Source organism: Rosa chinensis, chromosome 1 (assembly GCF_002994745.2).
Source record: "Rosa chinensis cultivar Old Blush chromosome 1, RchiOBHm-V2, whole genome shotgun sequence".
In the NCBI taxonomy this organism is placed as follows: Eukaryota; Viridiplantae; Streptophyta; class Magnoliopsida; order Rosales; family Rosaceae; genus Rosa; species Rosa chinensis.
Genome location: NC_037088.1, coordinates 66,852,483 through 66,870,615, shown reverse-complemented (window position 1 = coordinate 66,870,615; position 18,133 = coordinate 66,852,483). Strand labels below are relative to the sequence as shown.

The 18,133-nt window shown below is 37.9% G+C and overlaps 1 protein-coding gene and 1 long non-coding RNA gene across 5 annotated transcripts; one reads left to right on the top strand and one right to left on the bottom strand.

Moving 5' to 3' along the window:
- The first annotated feature begins 207 nt into the window (after positions 1 to 207).
- LOC112172663 (structural maintenance of chromosomes flexible hinge domain-containing protein GMI1-like) lies at positions 208 to 10,536 on the top strand. Its single transcript, XM_040513270.1, has 28 exons — positions 208 to 539; positions 831 to 863; positions 1,013 to 1,099; positions 1,233 to 1,288; positions 1,881 to 1,964; positions 2,490 to 2,562; positions 2,713 to 2,768; positions 2,858 to 2,951; positions 3,079 to 3,147; positions 3,296 to 3,379; positions 4,055 to 4,105; positions 4,447 to 4,585; positions 4,740 to 4,801; positions 5,167 to 5,295; positions 5,717 to 5,807; positions 5,911 to 5,945; positions 6,500 to 6,575; positions 6,686 to 6,874; positions 7,013 to 7,171; positions 7,404 to 7,425; positions 7,521 to 7,635; positions 7,759 to 7,875; positions 8,083 to 8,191; positions 8,286 to 8,545; positions 8,616 to 8,744; positions 8,837 to 8,940; positions 9,760 to 9,934; positions 10,038 to 10,536. The coding sequence occupies exons 1-25, from the start codon at positions 258 to 260 to the stop codon at positions 8,676 to 8,678; spliced, it is 2,535 nt and encodes an 844-aa protein (XP_040369204.1). The 5' UTR covers positions 208 to 257; the 3' UTR covers positions 8,679 to 8,744; positions 8,837 to 8,940; positions 9,760 to 9,934; positions 10,038 to 10,536.
- LOC112182381 lies at positions 3,472 to 14,667 on the bottom strand. 4 transcript variants are annotated; one of them, XR_005805328.1, is made up of 5 exons: positions 14,292 to 14,667; positions 14,084 to 14,208; positions 13,218 to 13,288; positions 4,379 to 4,547; positions 3,472 to 3,597 (listed from the first exon to the last, which is right to left on the bottom strand). It is a non-coding gene; the product is annotated as an uncharacterized LOC112182381 (long non-coding RNA). The 4 variants fall into 4 exon arrangements; XR_005805329.1 differs by lacking the exons at positions 3,472 to 3,597; positions 4,379 to 4,547 and adding an exon at positions 12,096 to 12,276 and having other exon boundaries at positions 14,292 to 14,664; XR_002929423.2 differs by lacking the exons at positions 3,472 to 3,597; positions 4,379 to 4,547 and adding an exon at positions 12,096 to 12,279 and having other exon boundaries at positions 14,292 to 14,663.
- Between the last annotated feature and the right edge of the window lie 3,466 nt (positions 14,668 to 18,133).

Genomic DNA, 18,133 nt, shown 5'->3' with positions numbered 1-18,133 from the left:
AGGGCTTGATTCTGACTTCGATAAAGCATCACATACGATGAATTATCTTAGCTTTGAAGTAAATTCAAGTCGATTACCTTCCATTTGGAATTTTCTGTCAAAACCTGCAACTTTCCCCTGTTTTTATTCCAATGTTACTTTAGCTCTTTTGCTTGCCCTTTGTAACACTTTTCACTTCAAATGCTACTGAAAATGGATGCAGCTACTCTGTACCAGGCTAAAAATAGGAGGGCAGACGTGTTTGAAGTTGTGGTAATATGGATAAGGAATATAATTTCCAGATCCTATTACCAAACGGCACAAGTGTCCGTTTGAAACTGCGGATTCCTGAGGTCAAAATGCCATTGCGAGATTTCATTAAAAGGGTGGAAGAGGAATACATCCACACTCTGAAACAATCAGGCTCACTGGAGCGGAAACATGAGATTAACTGGAAAGGTGGTGGCTTTCTTCTTGTAGATGCTGATGATATGGAGATACAGAATGTAGTGAATTTCATGAACTTCAACCCACAAGAGTGTCACATTCTAAGGCTTCAAGTAAGCTGACATGGAAGATTTCAAGCTATGTTATAGATTCTCTCTCTCTTTTTTTTTGATGGAAAATTTGGAGAATGAAAGCATTGGTTTCTTTGGAGACATGTGAAACTTGAAATCTATAATAAAGTGATCCAAAATTGTTGTTTTTGTTACTCAGAGGTGGTCTTGTTATCTAATCTGTGGTAACTAGTGAAGTGTAACTGTTGTGGTTGAAATCATTTGATGTGTTTGCTTATGGCTGTATACAAAAAGAACATATGGTGATATTTTCTTGTTTTGTTTGTGATTTAGGATGGTCTGCGGGAGAGCGCTACTACTTTTGAGGTTAGTTACATCTTTTACACCTTTGTTTCAATATCTACATAAACAAAACATCAGAATTTGAGATGTTTTTGTACCCATCCAAAAGTCTTTTGTTTGAAACTTTGAAGTAAGGATGCCACTAAGTCACCGTGAATGTGGCTAATTTTCAGAACATGTGGGATCTGACACCTGATACTGATATACTAAAGGAACTACCGCATGAGTATACATTTTTAACTGCTCTGGCAGATATGATTGTAAGTTTTTTGACACATATATATGAGGAAATGGATCTTGTTATTCACTTGTGTATTTCTTTATTTGATTACAATTTGTGTGTCTAGTTTCATTTTGATTAAATTGGCTCATTCTCTGCACATTTATTATCAGGATAATTCTCTGCAAGCCATATGCTCAAATGAAAGGAGAGATATTAAATATATAAGGTAAGGAAATTGTAGATTATACAGTTAAAGAGGTTGTTTTTGTTGTGGTTGTTTTTTTCCCCTCCTTTTCTTTCCATCAGTATATTTAAATCAGTATCTCATCCATTGCTTCCTTTTAACAACCTGGAAGTCCACCGTACATGTCATCTGATCCTTTTGATTCTTGCTTCTCGAGGACAGTTATTAGGTCATAGCTGAGAGGTTAATGTATCATTCTTTCCTCTGTGCCACGGTTGATTTCTTTTTGTATTCTGGTCTGTAATGTCAATGTAGCATTCTGCAGATTGTTTGCTGGCTCTGATACTTCATTAGTCTAGGACCAGCACTCAGTCCTTGTTGAGCCACATATGTCACTGATAGTCTGAAATTACTAAGCTAAAGTGGTCTAGTCTTGCAACATAATATGTAGCTGAGTACTTACTTTCTAGTTTAGTATCAGAAGATATATGTTCATCTTTCAAGTTGATGGATACTTTGTTTGAATGTTATATGCTCATTGTGTTTAGTTCCATTCTCTGACTCCATAAAATAATTTGTTATACTTCTACGATTCTTAGTGTTTTTTTTTCACCATCCACCCCATTATTTGCAGTGTGGATGTTGACGAGGATATGATCTCAATTTTTGACACTGGTCCAGGGATGGATGGAAGTGATGAAAACTCTATAGTGAAGTGGTATACTATCATCCTTTTCTTAATGGGAAAAAAAGAAAAAAAACAGTTTCTGCCTTTTCTTCTTAATTCATATTTCGTGAGGTTCTTTGATTACATTTAATTTTTACCATTGTTGTTTTACAATATTGGAAGACAAAAGTTTGTGTAGAATGGTGAAAAATATTTTGCTAGAAATCTCTTGGTAAATTTCCATCTGACAATAAAATTCCAAAGGAAAGAAAGTCAAGAAAAATGAGCTAAAAGGATAGATATCTTCTTGCAAAAATGAGCTAAAAGGATAGATATCTTCTTGCTGTCGGAACTCACTCCCACTTGAAGTTTCCTTTATATACTGTATGGGTTATCAGACTGGCTATGTAGTGTCTTGTGTTTTCTACATCAGATAGATACTCTTACATGAATCACCTGAGAATTTAGCCTAGATGTTTATGAATATAATTTCCACATACTAATTGGTAGTAAATGTGAGGTTTGGGATTCATTTCTATGATACTCTTACATGAATAAGGTTTGTGTTCTATTTAGGGGAAAGGTGGGTGCTTCACTTCACAGATTTAATAAGGAACAGGCAATAGGGGGTAAACCTCCATACTTAAAGGTAATTACTACTGATATATGATGATCATGAAATCTTGATGTGTGTGTTTGCATTAAGGTTTTATTAAATCTTATGTAGAAGCTGCATCATTACCCCCTATTTATCAGTACTATTTTAGTTTGAGAAGTATTGTTTTTTGTGTATATGCAGCCATTTTTTGGATTGTTTGGATATGGTGGACCTATAGCCTCCATGAAGTTGGGAAGGTAGGACTTCTCTGAAACTTCTTCTTAATGTAAGTTTCTTTTGCAGTGTTTTGATTTAAACCCTTGAGAATTTCTCAATCATGTTACAGGCGTGCGTTAGTTTCTTCTAAGACAAAGGATTCAAATAAAGTTTATACCTTGAATCTTGATAGAGATGCTTTACTCAGTGGGTCTAATTGGAAGGTAAAAAGCTGCTCCGTCATGTATTCTCCTTTCAGAAACACTTGGGACATTTCTCTCTTTTGTGATAGAATTCACTGGTGTATCTGTTAATTACTGAATCTAACAGTATCTGTACCTTTTATTTTAGACTGGTGGTAACATGAGGGATCCTGAAGAAGATGAGATAAGCAGGACACCGCACGGAAGCTTTACTAAGGTTGCATGCATCATCTTGTTGTCCATTTGAATTATGCTAATAAGTGTTTTCCTACTCTGTGAAATTGGCCACTACATTTTTCTGTTACCTTTTTAAGGAGTTTATGCATCCATCGTTAGTTGTAGCTTATAATAATTTATTTTGACAGGTTGAAATCTCTGAACCTAAATTAAAACTGGACACATCTCAACTCCAGTGCAAGCTGAAGGATATATATTTCCCATATATTCAGGTTTGATTTTTCTGTATAGCCTATCTTAATATTTTTTATCTAGAGATTTGAAACTAGACAAGCTGGTGCCAACACTTTAGGTAATTGCATAGAGCACACTGCACATCTAAAACAGCCAGACACCACCAGGCCACAAAGTATGCAAGAGGCTATGCACATGCTCGCTTAATTGGATGCACAAAAAAAAAAAAGATGAATTCTTTGAACTCCGAACAATTCTGCAAAAAGCAACAAAAAAGGCATGATTAAGGCACAGAACAAGCAACAGGAAGCATAAATGCAATGATTAGCTATTACTTTTTGTGATGTTAGATTTCTTGAAATTCTTTCTGGAAATCATGTAAAGACTGTTTATTTTATTTTTTTGTATGAGGTCATATTATTGCGTTATGTTCATTTCAGTCCCTTTAATATGATAATGGATCGTATGGATATGGTGGCCTTTCTCCCCCTGATCCTTTTCATATATTCTTTTTTGTTCAATCCTTTTATTTTAGTATGCAGTAGTGGCTTTGATATTGTTCACCAATGAATCAAAAACCTATGGGTTTCAATATAGTCATAGAGCTTAATGATCAAATGCTTATGAATTCTACTGGAGATCTTTTCTTGGTTTTCTTGTTCATTCATTATTATTCCATGCTAATAATCATGCATTACTTGATTTATCTGCAGTATGATGAAGATATAAAATCAGGGAAGACCATAATGCCAGTCAAGTTTGAGGTATATCTACACACACACACACACACACATTTTTTCAATTTATGCATACTGCTGCAAGTAATTTTTATTTGTTTTTATGCTTCAAGTACTCCAACAGCCATCGGTTCAAAATTTAAATGGAGATTTTCTGCAAAGGATTACATCTTCTTTCACATTCTCATGTCTTCATAAGTCAATGATTCAAGTATGATCATAAATATCTAACAACAGTATTCTCTTTGCGGTCATTCTTATATCCATCTGTTGTTGCATATATGGTTTTTATGATTGTACCTGAATGTATAAGTTAATTGCAGTATTACGTCTTTATATTGAAGGAAGCTTTCCTTTTTATCTCTCAGGTCAATGGTGTTGATTTGGCTGAGATTCAGGGTGGCGAGATTGCAATTACCAACTTGCATTCCTGCAATGGTCCTGATTTTGTTTTTCAGCTTCAGTTCTCCTGTAAGCAAGATAATATGAGTAAATGTAAATCATTTGGTAAGTGACCAACTTTCTTCATTAATAATTTATACATCTGTATGATGAAAATTCATGCAATTATGTAGATCTTGTACTTTGTTTTTATTATTTATTTATACATTGTGTTTTTACCTCAGAACTGTTAATAAAATGTCGTTCTAAATGAATGTAGATTTAAAGACATATGCCAAAGCTAATGCTCGCCTGAAGTGCGTTTATTTCCCTATTGTCAAGGTATGGAGATGGTATCTATTTATGTTGCAAAAGATGGTTTCTGTTGTATTGAACTAAAAGCTCTCTATCTGCTGGATGTGTGTGTGTGTGTGACTCTGTTCCACACCTGATCTATTCTTAAGCCACTTTGGTAATAGATTAAAAAACTGTTAATGGTATAATCTGAATTAGCCACTCAGTTCAACATCAATTCTATTTCCTACTCGATACATTTTCTCTTTGAACTGACACAGTCCTCTATATCTTCATCCATTGGTTCTCATACTAAACACCAACCAAATTGCATATGCCTCTTCTGTGCTAACCCTTCTAGTAGAAAACCAGTTTTCCACTGCTGTGAAAATTTATGAACATGTTTGTCACAGGGAAAAGAGAACATTGACAGAATTTTGGAGGGGTTAGAGTCTGAGAAATGCGGGACCAGTGAAAATTTTGAGACCTTTAGTCGTGTGTCTATTCGGAGGCTTGGCCGCCTGCTTCCTGATGCTCGATGGGTAAGTAATCAGATTTTCTCGAGTTATATTGTTATTGATTACTCTCTAGATATACATTAGAATTGGGTAGTTTAATAATCAGAAAGAGATGATAACTTTCAGTGTGAGCTGAAGTATTATATGTTTTCATCATCTTTGTTACACGTGCATGCTGCCAATGGTGTCTTCTGGATTCTCACTTTGAAGGGATTCCTTGTACTTAAATTGCAAATTAAGTCAGTGTTGTATTCATGTACTATTTTTTTTGATAGATATAGTAACTCTAAAGGATTTAGATGGGAAATGTTGACAAGATTCACATCCACAGCAGACTGCTCTTCAAACTGTTTAATCTTTTTCAACACATACTTTGTAGGAATGGTCCATGATTCAGGGACTGCAATTTGTTATAATGATTTCTCTTTTATTTGGTCTACCACAGGGTTTGCTTCCTTTCATGGATCTCAAGAAAAAGAGAGGAGATATGGCACAATTGTTGAAAAGATGTTGCATGAGAGTTAAATGCTTTATAGGTATGGCATTCATGTTCATGACAGCATGCTGATGTTTGCTTCTCAAATATCTTTTTAGCATTTTCTGTTTTCTATTCATGAACGGGCACTATTCTGGTTGCAGAGACTGATGGTGGTTTCAATCCAACATCATCGAAGGTACAAAATCCTCTCAATTTGAGTGTGCATCTGTGAAAATGCAATTTTGGGCTTGTATGTGCCTTTATCATAAAATGTTGTGAAAAATCCTTCTTTGATATCTCGCCTTCTCCCTGTCTCTTTGCTACTCTTCTTTAGTCCTGGTAACTAACAGACTTTAGAAAGTTTCTCTATTAGCTGGTTTCGTTGATAAAGACTTATTACTGATTAGCCATTGATTGAAGGCTAAACACTTATTACTATTCATCTCTTTAGTGCTGGGTGACTTGGTAGCACTTTGAGCAATTTTCATTTCCTTCAATAAGTAAATATATGCTTTCTTTTACTTGCTGCCATCTGTGATGTTGATCAGTGATCCCTATGGGTGAGAGGTTAAGGCCACTTCATACCAATACAAACTTCCAAAAAAGACATCTGGGTGGTTTTATGTCTGTGGACATCCTAATATATCTAAACTCTGGGAGCTGGGAGAAAAATACAATATGTTTATCTGTCTTGGTTGTCTGGTTCAGTCTATACATCAAAATTCTGATCTACTGCTTTGTTAATCGCAGACTGATCTAGCACACCACAGTCCTTTGACAACTGCATTGAGGAATTTCAGCGATGAGCCTCTTGAGAACGAGAATGGTATAATCCTTTTTCTTTTCTATATTTCTTTCTGCAATAAATATGGAAACATTATCATCTTGCCTTGTTTTACAGTATTCTTTAGTCTGAATAAATTTTTATTTCTCTAGACATCAAAGTTCAAATTTATAAAGAAGGAAAACTGCTAAATCCTTCTCAACTAAAGAAGGACTATGAGGATTGGATAGTTCAGATGCATAGTCAATATGATGATGATGATGAAGCTGACTGTGGTGAAGCCCAACCTGTCTTTGTTGTAAGTCCTGAAAACAAAAAGGAACTTCGTATATCATCTGAAGGTAGGTGTAGATGGATAAGAAGCTTGGTTTTTCTAAATAATTTGTATCCTTTGTTACATCAGTTGCTTACTGAGTTCTTCTGACTTTAATTTACTCCCATTCTTGTTAACCATCGATTTATGTCTCTTTAAATTGTAGTTGCAAGGGTCCATAAATCTGTAACAAGGAATGGAAGGACCTGGAAGTGTGGTCAGAGAATTAAACTTCTTAAGGGAGCATGTGCTGGGGTTCAGAAGAACAATGTTTATGCGACAATTGAATACTTTTTGCTTGAAGGTCTCCAAGGTGAATCTGGTGGTAAGTAATCTTCTTCCGAACATAGGAAGGTTTGAAACTTGAGTCTAATTTGTATCCTCTTGTGAAGTTTGTATGGAAATGCGAATCAGAAGGATAGACATTCCATAATTTGTTATGAGATGCATCTTACAGTAATTAGATCAGTTTGGATTTCTTTAAAAATGGGATTATATCAGTTTCAAGTCCTGAGTCCTGACAATTTCTTTTTCCATTTTGTTGTCTTTCTAAACAGGTGAGGCTGAAATTTTATGCAGGTGTGATTTCTTGTGCATATTCTGCTCAATTTATCCTCTTTTTTTTTTTCCTTTTGCTTGACTAGTATGGATTTGTTGTACAATTATTTTAAAAGGCCTTCAAGTCTGTCCGATGAAAAGGGGTGCATCCTTTCAGTCAATGAGGGAGATACTAATTTGGATATGGGAGAATCCTTGTCTGTACCATTCAGTGTGGTTGACGCCGGAAAGGTTTGCTGTTTATTTTATTTTATTATCTTGCATCTTCACATCATCTTTTGTACATTTGGAAAGATTGTAATTTTTGGGAGAAGTAGCTAACTGTTACACTGAATTCTGAGTCATTGACTGCAGTGCATAGCTGTTGAAAGAACTGAGTGGGAAAACCATATAGAGAGACGACGGCAGAAATCTCCTTCTTCAATTGAACTTCTTGATGCAGAACAATGCCAAGAGTTGGAGGTTGATGGGGTTAGTATATTTCTTTTCATTTTCTTTGTTTATAATTGAGTTCATTTGGATCAGGTCAGAAGTAAAAGATCTCTAAAGGCCAAAGGAACATAAGTAGTAATTGTGAGACATGATTGGGTTGAATATAAAATTTAAATATACCCTAAGATAGGGCTGAGGGATGAAAGCTGAAACTGATCAGATTTATTGTGTTTATTTACCTTGAAGTTATTTCAAAAAGGAACTACGGCTGGGGTCCTTAAATATAATGAGGGAATTGTCGGCTTTATCGACTCTCGCGGTACAGTCCGTTTTGAAAACAAGAAGGAGTATATTGGTGAGTTTTTAACTTTAAAGTATGATCATAATCCTAGGTTATTTTTCAGGTTAATTCTAATGTTTTTTCCTACTTTTTTTTTTTTTTTTTTCAGAGGATTCCCGAGTGAAATTTCGAACAATTTCCACTCTATCAAACTTATTTTTTATGGGGGTGGGGGATGCAAGAAAATGGGAACATCTGGCCAAAGTTGTAAAATTTGAAGTTAGGGCTTTAGAAGAAAATTCTAAAAATGTTGTGAGCGCCGAGACGGCGTCAATGTTTGCTCAAAACTCTCTTAATATGTTTCGCAAGATAAACCCCGAAAATCGGTCGGAATTCGGAGGGTTCATAGTTGGTTCGCTACCAAGCAAGGTAAATCATATCTCCTATTTGATTATAGTTATCATTTGTATTCAATATATAATAGATATTTTTGTTCCAGGAGTATCAAGCCTATGTGTTTTTTTTTGTGCGAAACAACGCTATGGCCTCTTCAAAGTCTTAACACCAAGGTCCCGCGTTTGTTGGTTGGTTCAGGCGCAGATTATGCAAATGATATGCTAAATCAGTTGTAAGTTATTAATAACTTCTTGCTTTCTTTGGTTTTTTGTTTTTTTTTTCTTTCCCCTTTCCGTTCTTGATATCTTACTCATGTTTTGATAGGGGTGCTAATCTCGAAATGTCTGAAAATATGGCCAAGACAACTATTGCAACCTCAATGCTTTATGCATCATTTAATAAATCTTGCACAGGTGGCCCTACACACGGTAAAGTTCTTACTTTATACTTTTATAGTCACTTTTAAATATAAACTGAGTATTATTGTTTAAAATGATGAGGTTTGCATTATCTTTAGGACTTTTTAAAGTGATTTCCCATTTAGTTTCTTTATGTGATGAAGATTTATATTTTTCCTTCATTTTGTTTTTGTGCTTGGCCTGATAAGGTAGATTTCATGAAAATTTTTGTGCTTGGACTGATGAGCTAGATTCATGAAAAATAGTGGTCATATGAACTTGAATCTTAATTTGATTTCATCTATTCTCAAATGGATAATTGAATGTTTAATTGTTTGTCCCAGAAATAAAACACCTGGAAAATTGATTATTTGTTTTTATAATGTTCATCATGAACTTGGTTGCTGCTTGTAATGTCATCATGCTGCTAGCTTACTTCTCTCCATCCAACTTGAAATCAGTTCTATTGATCTACCAGTGTCATAGTTACGGTTACCTCTTACAAAAAATGTAGAATAAATTTGAAAGTAGCCTAGAAAGGATTGTTTGGTATTCTGTGATTCATGTGTGGTGTGTTATGGTAATGGGGTGGCTGCTGTGGTTAAACTCTGGTCTCTTGGGACAACTAGGTAAGAGTGTCAGAAAATAAGAACTCATGTCAATGGCATCTGAGGAAGAATAGCAATTCCGTATATGAATGCAGAATGTCTATCCTTGCCTTCAGACGCTGGAGCCTCAAAACATGCCTAACGGCCTCTAATTGCGCATCCAATTATGCAAATAGCTCAATTGCCTATATCCTTCCATAAGATTGATAAATACTGTTTCTATTGTCAATCTTTTTTTCAGTATTTTTGTTTCGTCATGGAGAGAATATGAATATCGATGCATGCCACGATTCATTGGAGCCATGCACAGTTCATTTGGAGAACGGTGGATTTTACTCTGAGAGGATACTCTTGGTACTTATTGAGAAACTGCATGCAGGACCATACACTGAATTTGAGCAGCATCTGTCTTCTTGGTAATCTATTTTCTCTAATTTTCTTATTTACAATTTAACTAGAAATGCATTGTCTATTCTCTAGACAAATGATCTAAAATTGTTGTTAATTTTTATCTTACAGCCCAGGGGTATTGTGCGCTGCTCGGGTGGTTGAGAAGAAAAAATATAATTACTACCGTGTGTTTTATGATACGAGTCAATCGGCATCATCGGCTTTCGACACGATGATAAAGAAGCTTACTCCTCAGTCGGATACGGATCTCGATCCAATGTTCGAGAGAGTTATGTTTGATATGGGCGGAAGGATTATTCCTATGCATGTGGGAAAATGCAGCCAAAAGCTTTTGGAATTCATGTCAAGATATATATGAATAGGAGGCAGAGAACCGAAATAGTTGTGCTTGTGAAAAAATGCGCAAACTGTTATTGGAATTCTAATTGTCAAAACTTATGTGATATTACTTTTTATATTATTTGATAATCAAAAACAATTACTCCAATTAAACAAAGATTGTAGAAGTGCCTTAATATCTAATATGAGCTCCTTTTTGTAAGATTTAAACACTTAAGTGAAGGACCTGTCACAAAGGCTGGAAGCTTTAGTTCTTGTACAAACTGTACGTGCGTGCTCGATCTTTTTTTGGTCGTAGCTCTTTGTGGTACTTAGCAATTGAAGCCATTTGAGAAATATATAAAATCTTAGGAGGTTTGACCAATGAGCTGATAAATTGATCTTCCCTGGCTTTTGTGCTTACTGCGGTGGGCTAGCCATTCTCGCTCGAAGTCAAATATGGAAGTCAACTTAGAAGGATCTAAACTCTGGGAGTAGGGAAACTCATGGTTGGAGGTTTCAAGTGAATAATGAGCTGGAAAACTGATCATCTTCTGGTTTTGTATCGACTGCGGAGGGTTAATCATACGTCCTCGAAGTTCCTTGTTGCATTTAACAATTGAAGCTACTTTCAAAGGATGATGTAAGGACTTTGCAGAGACTTGGCACTTAAGCAAGGAAGAGACTTCCCACTTTGCCCTTGTGACGAATTACAAAACTCCCCTAGCTAATTGCTTTCGGTTTTGGGCTCATAACTTTTCTTTTATTTGCTTTTTGTCGGAAACTTCCTAAGTTATTTCTCGAATTCGTCCTAGGCCCAAAACTTGATCTCGTAAAAATCCAAAATCCAAAATCCAAAACTTTGTTACTGTTGTAGGGAAACGAGAATTAAGATGAAATCGCTGTGTATTCTTATTGATAATAGGGGTCTCTGTATTTAGAGGATTACAATGTATAGAATCTCAATCATACAAGAAAAGTAATCGTATATTGAATAGGAATCTAGATCTTTCTAATTTAACCGTATTACCACTAGGTCAAGTAACCTAGAGTTTGGGCTAAACACAAATTAGGGTTTACTTGAACACTCCCCCTTGTGTTGCCCAAACACGGTGCTTCTCTCGTTGCCTCGTTAAAAACCTTGCCGAGTAACAAAAACCCAGTGGGGCAAAAATAACCTCGGTCGAAGGGGAAAAAGAGCACAACACACCCTTCACGTTTCGAGGTGAACATGTAGACATCTCCCCCTAATGTCTACGTCTCCCCCTGATGACTACGATCATGGGAGTTCAGATAATTTCCGCAAGCCAATTCTTGCCACATGTTTCTCGAACGTGGATTTGGGCAATGACTTAGGAAACAAGTCTGCCATATTTTCCTCAGATTGAACTTAATTCACTTTGATCTTGAGGAAAGTCTGTTGTTGCTGATTATGCTTGGTGTTGTCACTTTTGATGTAGCCTAGCTTCATTTGTTCAAAACGAACAGCATTATCCTAAATGCTTGTAGGCTCATCTTGTGGTAGACTTCAAACCACAATTGTTCGAACATGCGTGATTATGGATCCAATCCATAAACATTCACAAACCACTTTGTGAAGAGCAATAATCTCTGCATGGTTCGAAGATATAGCGACAGTCTGTTCTGTAGACCTCCAAGATATCATGGTCTTTTCCCATGGTGAACACTTAACCAGTTTGGGAGCTACCTTTGTGTGGGTTAGAGAGGTACCCAGCATCAGCAAAACCTTCCAAAACACTTATATAATTTTGGGATGGGGATAGAGAACTGTCACGCCCCGAATTTTGAATAACTTTTTTTTTCAAATCCGGAACATGAATAAACAACTAAAATACAATTCACTCGAATTTCGAAACTCAATTTAATTATTACAACTCACTTATACAAAGCAAATATGTAAAGCTCAAATTGAGCATCACTCACCTCACTAATACAATCATTGTAAAACTACAACAATTACTCTAACCCGCACGATCACCGCCCTGATTCTCCTAACCTGTAAGACTTCCTGCTACACAATTTGAATAGTGTACCGGGAATTGCAACAACACAAAACCCGGTAAGCTTTTTGCAAAGCTCGTGAGTAAATAAGAAAGAAATGTTGATTTTAATTCATACTTATTTTATTTCAAGTAAAAATCAACAATCGAACCATTTGTGATAAAACATCAAACAAAACACGGGAAAAATCACAACGAATACTTTTCTACAAATCTCTCCCCACAATACTACCACTTTGGTCCATCCCAACTGTTTGGACCCAACACCAACAACACGTTAGAGTTCTAACTACTTTGATACCTGTCATCTCGGTTATTATTTAACCGGCGGTCTTCGGACACCCTGTCCTCAGAGCACTACATCTCGATTATTATTTAACCGGCGGTCTTCGGACTCTCAGTCCTCAGAGCACTACATGTCGGTTATCATTTAACCGGCGTTCTTCGGGCTCCCAGTCCTCAGAGCACTACATCTCGGTTATCATTTAACCGGCGTTCTTCGGACTCTCAGTCCTCAGAGCACTACGTCCCAACACTCTATACATCCCCCACTATCCATCATAAAAACTACATGACTCAGTGATCACAATCATCGCATATAAATATGGTAATTCATGTATAAAGCCACATCTCAAACCATAATAAACAAATCATCACAATTCCACACTCTTCAATGTCACACCATTCCATATATATATCCACGTAAATATATATATACAAAATCACCCACTCAGGGATAATTACTAATACCAACTATAGTTCACGCAAGAAAACAGGAAATTCATTTTGTATAATTTAAAATCATTTTGCTTACCTATGGACCGTAGTTGATCAAGTCCATGTGATTAAAAACAAATATTTATTCCATAAATATTTTTCACACAATTACGACAAATAAATTAATTAAAAGTGCAAGGTTCGTAATATGAACCACGTGAGATTTACTCACCTCTAATCCCGCTGCGTCTTCAATCTCACAAAACACGCCAAAACCGCTCACCAAGGAAGACCGTCAATCACCTAATCAGATACGATCTTAACTTAGCAAATAATTCATAAACCACACAAATACTACCATCTAATGGTCGGATTCTAAAATAAAGACGATCCAACGGTCGGATTCGAATATAAAGGCGATCCAACGGTCGGATTCGAAAATAAAGACGATCCAACGGTCCGATTCGAATATAAAGGTGATCCAACGATCGGATCTGAAAATAAAGATGATCCAACGGTCGGATCCTCACGGATCGCCCTTAGGATCATCCTCCAAAAATATCACGAAGATCCAACGGTCGGATCTTCCTGAATCGTCCTTATCAACATCTCCACAAAATTTCATGAAAATCCGACAGTCGGATTCTCACGAATCGCCTTCCAAAACCCTAATTCACAATTATAAGAAGATCCAACGGTCGGATCTTCACCCGTGACCTCACAAGGTCACCGGGACAGTCATACGATCAACATATCAAAACTACAAGTCCATCAGACGGTCCGATCTTCGAAAAACAATAATTGGATTATCGAAAACGATCGAAACCGTAAAAATTCATAATTAAATCATACGATATCCAAAAATTATGAATTATATATGCAAACGATCGTATCGAAACGTAGAATCTAAAACTGTAAAGAAATCACATTTTTGACCCCCGGAGGTGGCCGAAAAAGGGTCGCCGGAAAAGAGGCAGAGCCGCCGCCGACCACCGCCAATGGTGTCAGGGCCTGGCTGCTCCTCTTCCTCTCATCAAGCTGAACAACTTTCATAACTAACACGAAGTCTGAAAATGACAGGAAGGGGTCGAAAATTACCTTGAACAGTATGAAGGTGGCCGGAAAATTTCCAGAAACCGGCGAGCTCGATTTTCGAAGTAAACACTTCAATTTCAGCCCTCGATTCCTTCTAGAGAGTTGTTAAGAACATCAAGGCGAACCCACTGGAAAAAGAATCAATCAAAACGATGCACTACAGCTCGAGATATACCGATCGAAAGATTTTCGTTTCGGATCGAAAACTTACCGAGCTCCGACGAACGTGAAACCGGTCACTCTAGGTGCAATCCTCCTAGTATGATGATCAGCAGGTTGAGGCGAGTTCATGGAGCCAAGGATCGGAAGTTTTGGTGGCCGGAGCTAGGAGAAAACCGGCGTTGACCAAAATCGAGCTTTAATCGAAACCGGGCCGCTGCCGCCGCTAGGGCCGTGCCGCCGTGCAAGGTTGCCATAGATGGCTTCGGAGGAGTGAGGCGAAGCTGATGGAGGCGTTGGCTCGTCCAGAGGTGGCCGGAGGTGGAAGAACAAAGCCGGCGAAGCTTGCTCTGTTTTGCCGTCGTCCTCGGCCTCGAGCGGAAGAGAGAGAAACGCTCGGTTTCTAAATTTGGAAACCGAGTGATATATTTGGAAATTGCCCAAAATAGAAGGTTATATATTAAACTGGAAATTTCTTCCAAAATTCATAATAAATTCATACGAACTCCGATTTTTACGTTCCACATATGCAAGCGATCGTATCGACGAGCTCTACAACTTTCGTGAAGGAAGTTTTCCCAAATTCTGTACTTATAAAAAGTCGATTTTTGAGACGCCCCTAAATACGTACGATTTCGAAATAAAATCGATCGAACAAATTTCACACTTCTCCAAGCTTCGTACAAATTTCACACTTCTCCAAGCTTCGTACCCATGACCACGAGATCATTCAAAAATGTCCTCGAAAAATAAATTGGATTTTCGGGGTATTACAAGAACGCAGGCTAGCGTTGGCGACGTTCCTGGTGTGTGATGGGTCCGAATCCATTATCTCTTTGTAGGGATAGAATAAGCCCATATCAATCGTACATCTCAAGTACTGAAGGATATATTTTACACCAATCTAATGGCGTCGCGTTGGCACAGAACTATATCTTAGCTAACAAGTTCATGGTAAATGAGATGTCTGATCTTATGCATTGAGCTAGGTACAATAATGCGCCTATTGTACTTAACTAGGGCATTTCTGCCCCTAGCACATCTTCGTCATCATTCTTCGAACAAAGAGGATCCTTTTCAGGATCAAGACTACGGACGATCATGGGGGTGCTTGAAGGCTTGACCTTGTCAAAATGCCTAAGCATCTATCAACATGATGCTCAAGTTCCAAACTGAGACATAATCGTGTTCTCCCATAATTCTTCATCTCAAAATAGGATTTTAAATGTTCAGCGGTTTCCCTTAACTCTTTAAGGGCTTCTAATGAAGATCATGTCCAACATAAACCACGATAGAATCCGAAACTTGTTATGGAAACGCGTGGGCATATCCCTTCCCAATCAAGTAGTCACTTTAGTGAGCGTTTCAACCTCTTTGTAAACGCGCTCCGTGGTCTAGAGCTACTTGACTTGGGTAAATGAAGTTCACCATGAACCTTCATTTATATTCCGTGTCTAGATCCCTATAGAGATACGTAGTGACCACATTTATAAGCTGCATGTTCAATTATTCGGAAATTACCAAATTGACAGGTAGTGGAGTGCACTGACATCCATTACGAGAGAATATGTCTCATCGTAGTCGATTCCAGGGCGTTTTGTGAGAAGCCTTGCGCCATAAGGCGAGATTGCCATCCCTTTTTCTCATCACGCTTTCTAACGAAGACCCATTAGTCAACAGGTTTTATGTTAGGAAGTGTTGGCATCATTGGCTAAAAAAAACCTTCCTCTTCGTTAGAGAATCCATCTTGACCTGGATCACATCTTTCCATTTAGGCCAAATTTCTCTACGTTGGCATTCATTCATCAACGAAGCGTGGTTCGATATCATCTGACTCAACAAACTCATGCGCAACGAAATGCGCAACTACATCAACAATTATGATGAAGTTTCTATCCCACGTCTCATGTACACTAGTGTAATTTTCATAGAGCTCTATATTCTCACTTTCTCAGGGATATGTTCTGACGTTGAGGCGTCCCCCAATGATAACCATAACCTGGAAGATTCTCATGAGACAGATTTTGAGTGTCGATGATTCAAGGGTTGGTTTGTGCCAATGTATCCTTCGAATCCACGGGCCTCCCATGCATCATAGTTGGGGCCATGGCCTATAACGCCAGAGTGCCACTCACTTTGGCGTTGTCGCCATGCCTACCTCCGTGTAGGGTGGCGCTACGTCCTCTTGTAGGGACGTCCTTCCTTGCAGGCATGTTTGCAACATATTTGTGTGATCTCGTCACTTTAATAGGGATCGAGATGAGACATAGTAGGGACAGACTACGACAATTTCTGTCGTTCCTGCTGAACATCCGTGTTCTTATCTCCCCCTAATGACAGGAAGACTGTCTCATCAAAGTGAGAACCCGCAAATATAGCGGTAATGAGATCGCCTTGCAAGGGCATTAAGTGGCGGACGATTGTTGGAATCTCAAATCCAACTGAGTGGCCCATTCATCTGTAAGGACCTATCATAGTGCGCTGTGGCGGCGCAATGGACACATAAATGGCTCACTCAAATGTGCGTAAGTACAAAATACGTGTACCCAGTCACTAGCTGTAACGCAGAGGTACATTGAGTGGCGGTAGGTCGTAGACGAATTAGCATAGTTGCATGCGATATTGCATCACCCCAAGCGGATGTAAGAAGATTGGTGCGCATTACCAATGTTCGGACTACCATCGTAGTCATTTCCGCGAGACCAATTGGATGTGTTCATAGGAATATAGCGTTCAACATTAGTCCTAATGCAATAACCATCAAAAGTCTTCGATGTAAACACTCTAGCACAGTCAAATCCAATTGACTGAATAGGATGATATGGGGAGTGAGCCCGTTGTCATACGATATGTGCTAGGAGTGTAGCATAAGCAGCATTTATAGGTGGACAATGGCACAACACGTGACCGGCGTGTTTGCGTATCAACCAACATCATGAAATATTAAAGCGTTCGCAAGTTGGTTGAGTCAATCCACAGAATCCCCATGGATTCTATGTAAGAACATAATGAGTATTGTCATATCCTTTGCATAGGACGGTCTCAGTCTTAATTTCCCTAAGGAACAGGCTTTGTAAAATGAGCGAGAGGCTTTAGAAGCAACCAATGAGAATTTTGGTTGGGCCTGAGTGTCTTCAACGCTATTCGAAGCAAGTTGGTGATAACAGCATCACCTAGGGCGCCATCACAATGATGGATGCCATCCATGGTGTCATGGATAGGGACTGCGCCAGCCCTAGGCTGGTGGTGGACCGAGGCAGTGCCCTAGACAGCAGCGTCGGTCACACTTAGTCCAGGAATCAACTTTTGATTCATGCTTCATTTCGCTCAAGAGAAAGGATGTCCATGTGAAGTCTTTGGTAGACGGATCATCATATCATGATTAGGATGATCTATCCTGTCGTGACAAAGCCAATATGTGTCTAAATCCAAGAGATCTTCTCTCATAACTTTTATTGGATTAATAGCTCGAATAGTGACATAGAGTCCACTAGAGAGACATATAAACTTCTCTAAGATGCGTCTTTGTTCGCAATCATTAAAGGTATTGCAAAGGAACTCATTTCCGTTCTCTACATGAATTTTCACATGGAATTCGCTGGCTATTCATAGGGTACGATTTGCCCTAAGAGCGTAGAGAGTTTCTGTGACAGCTGTAATCAAGGTGCCATTTGGCAAGTGGAACTTGGGTTATTCCATGTCCTTGAATTAATGCTGATGGCCCAGCCATCATAGTCACAAAATTCATATGCTCAGAATCAAAATGGAGTCATAAAGAACTCAAAATTTTATTCATAAGCCAACATAGTACATCATTGTCTCTTAACCATTAGGAGAATCTAATCCAAATGCTAGCTAATGCAAAATAATGGTAGTCGTCTAACTTCTTTCAGT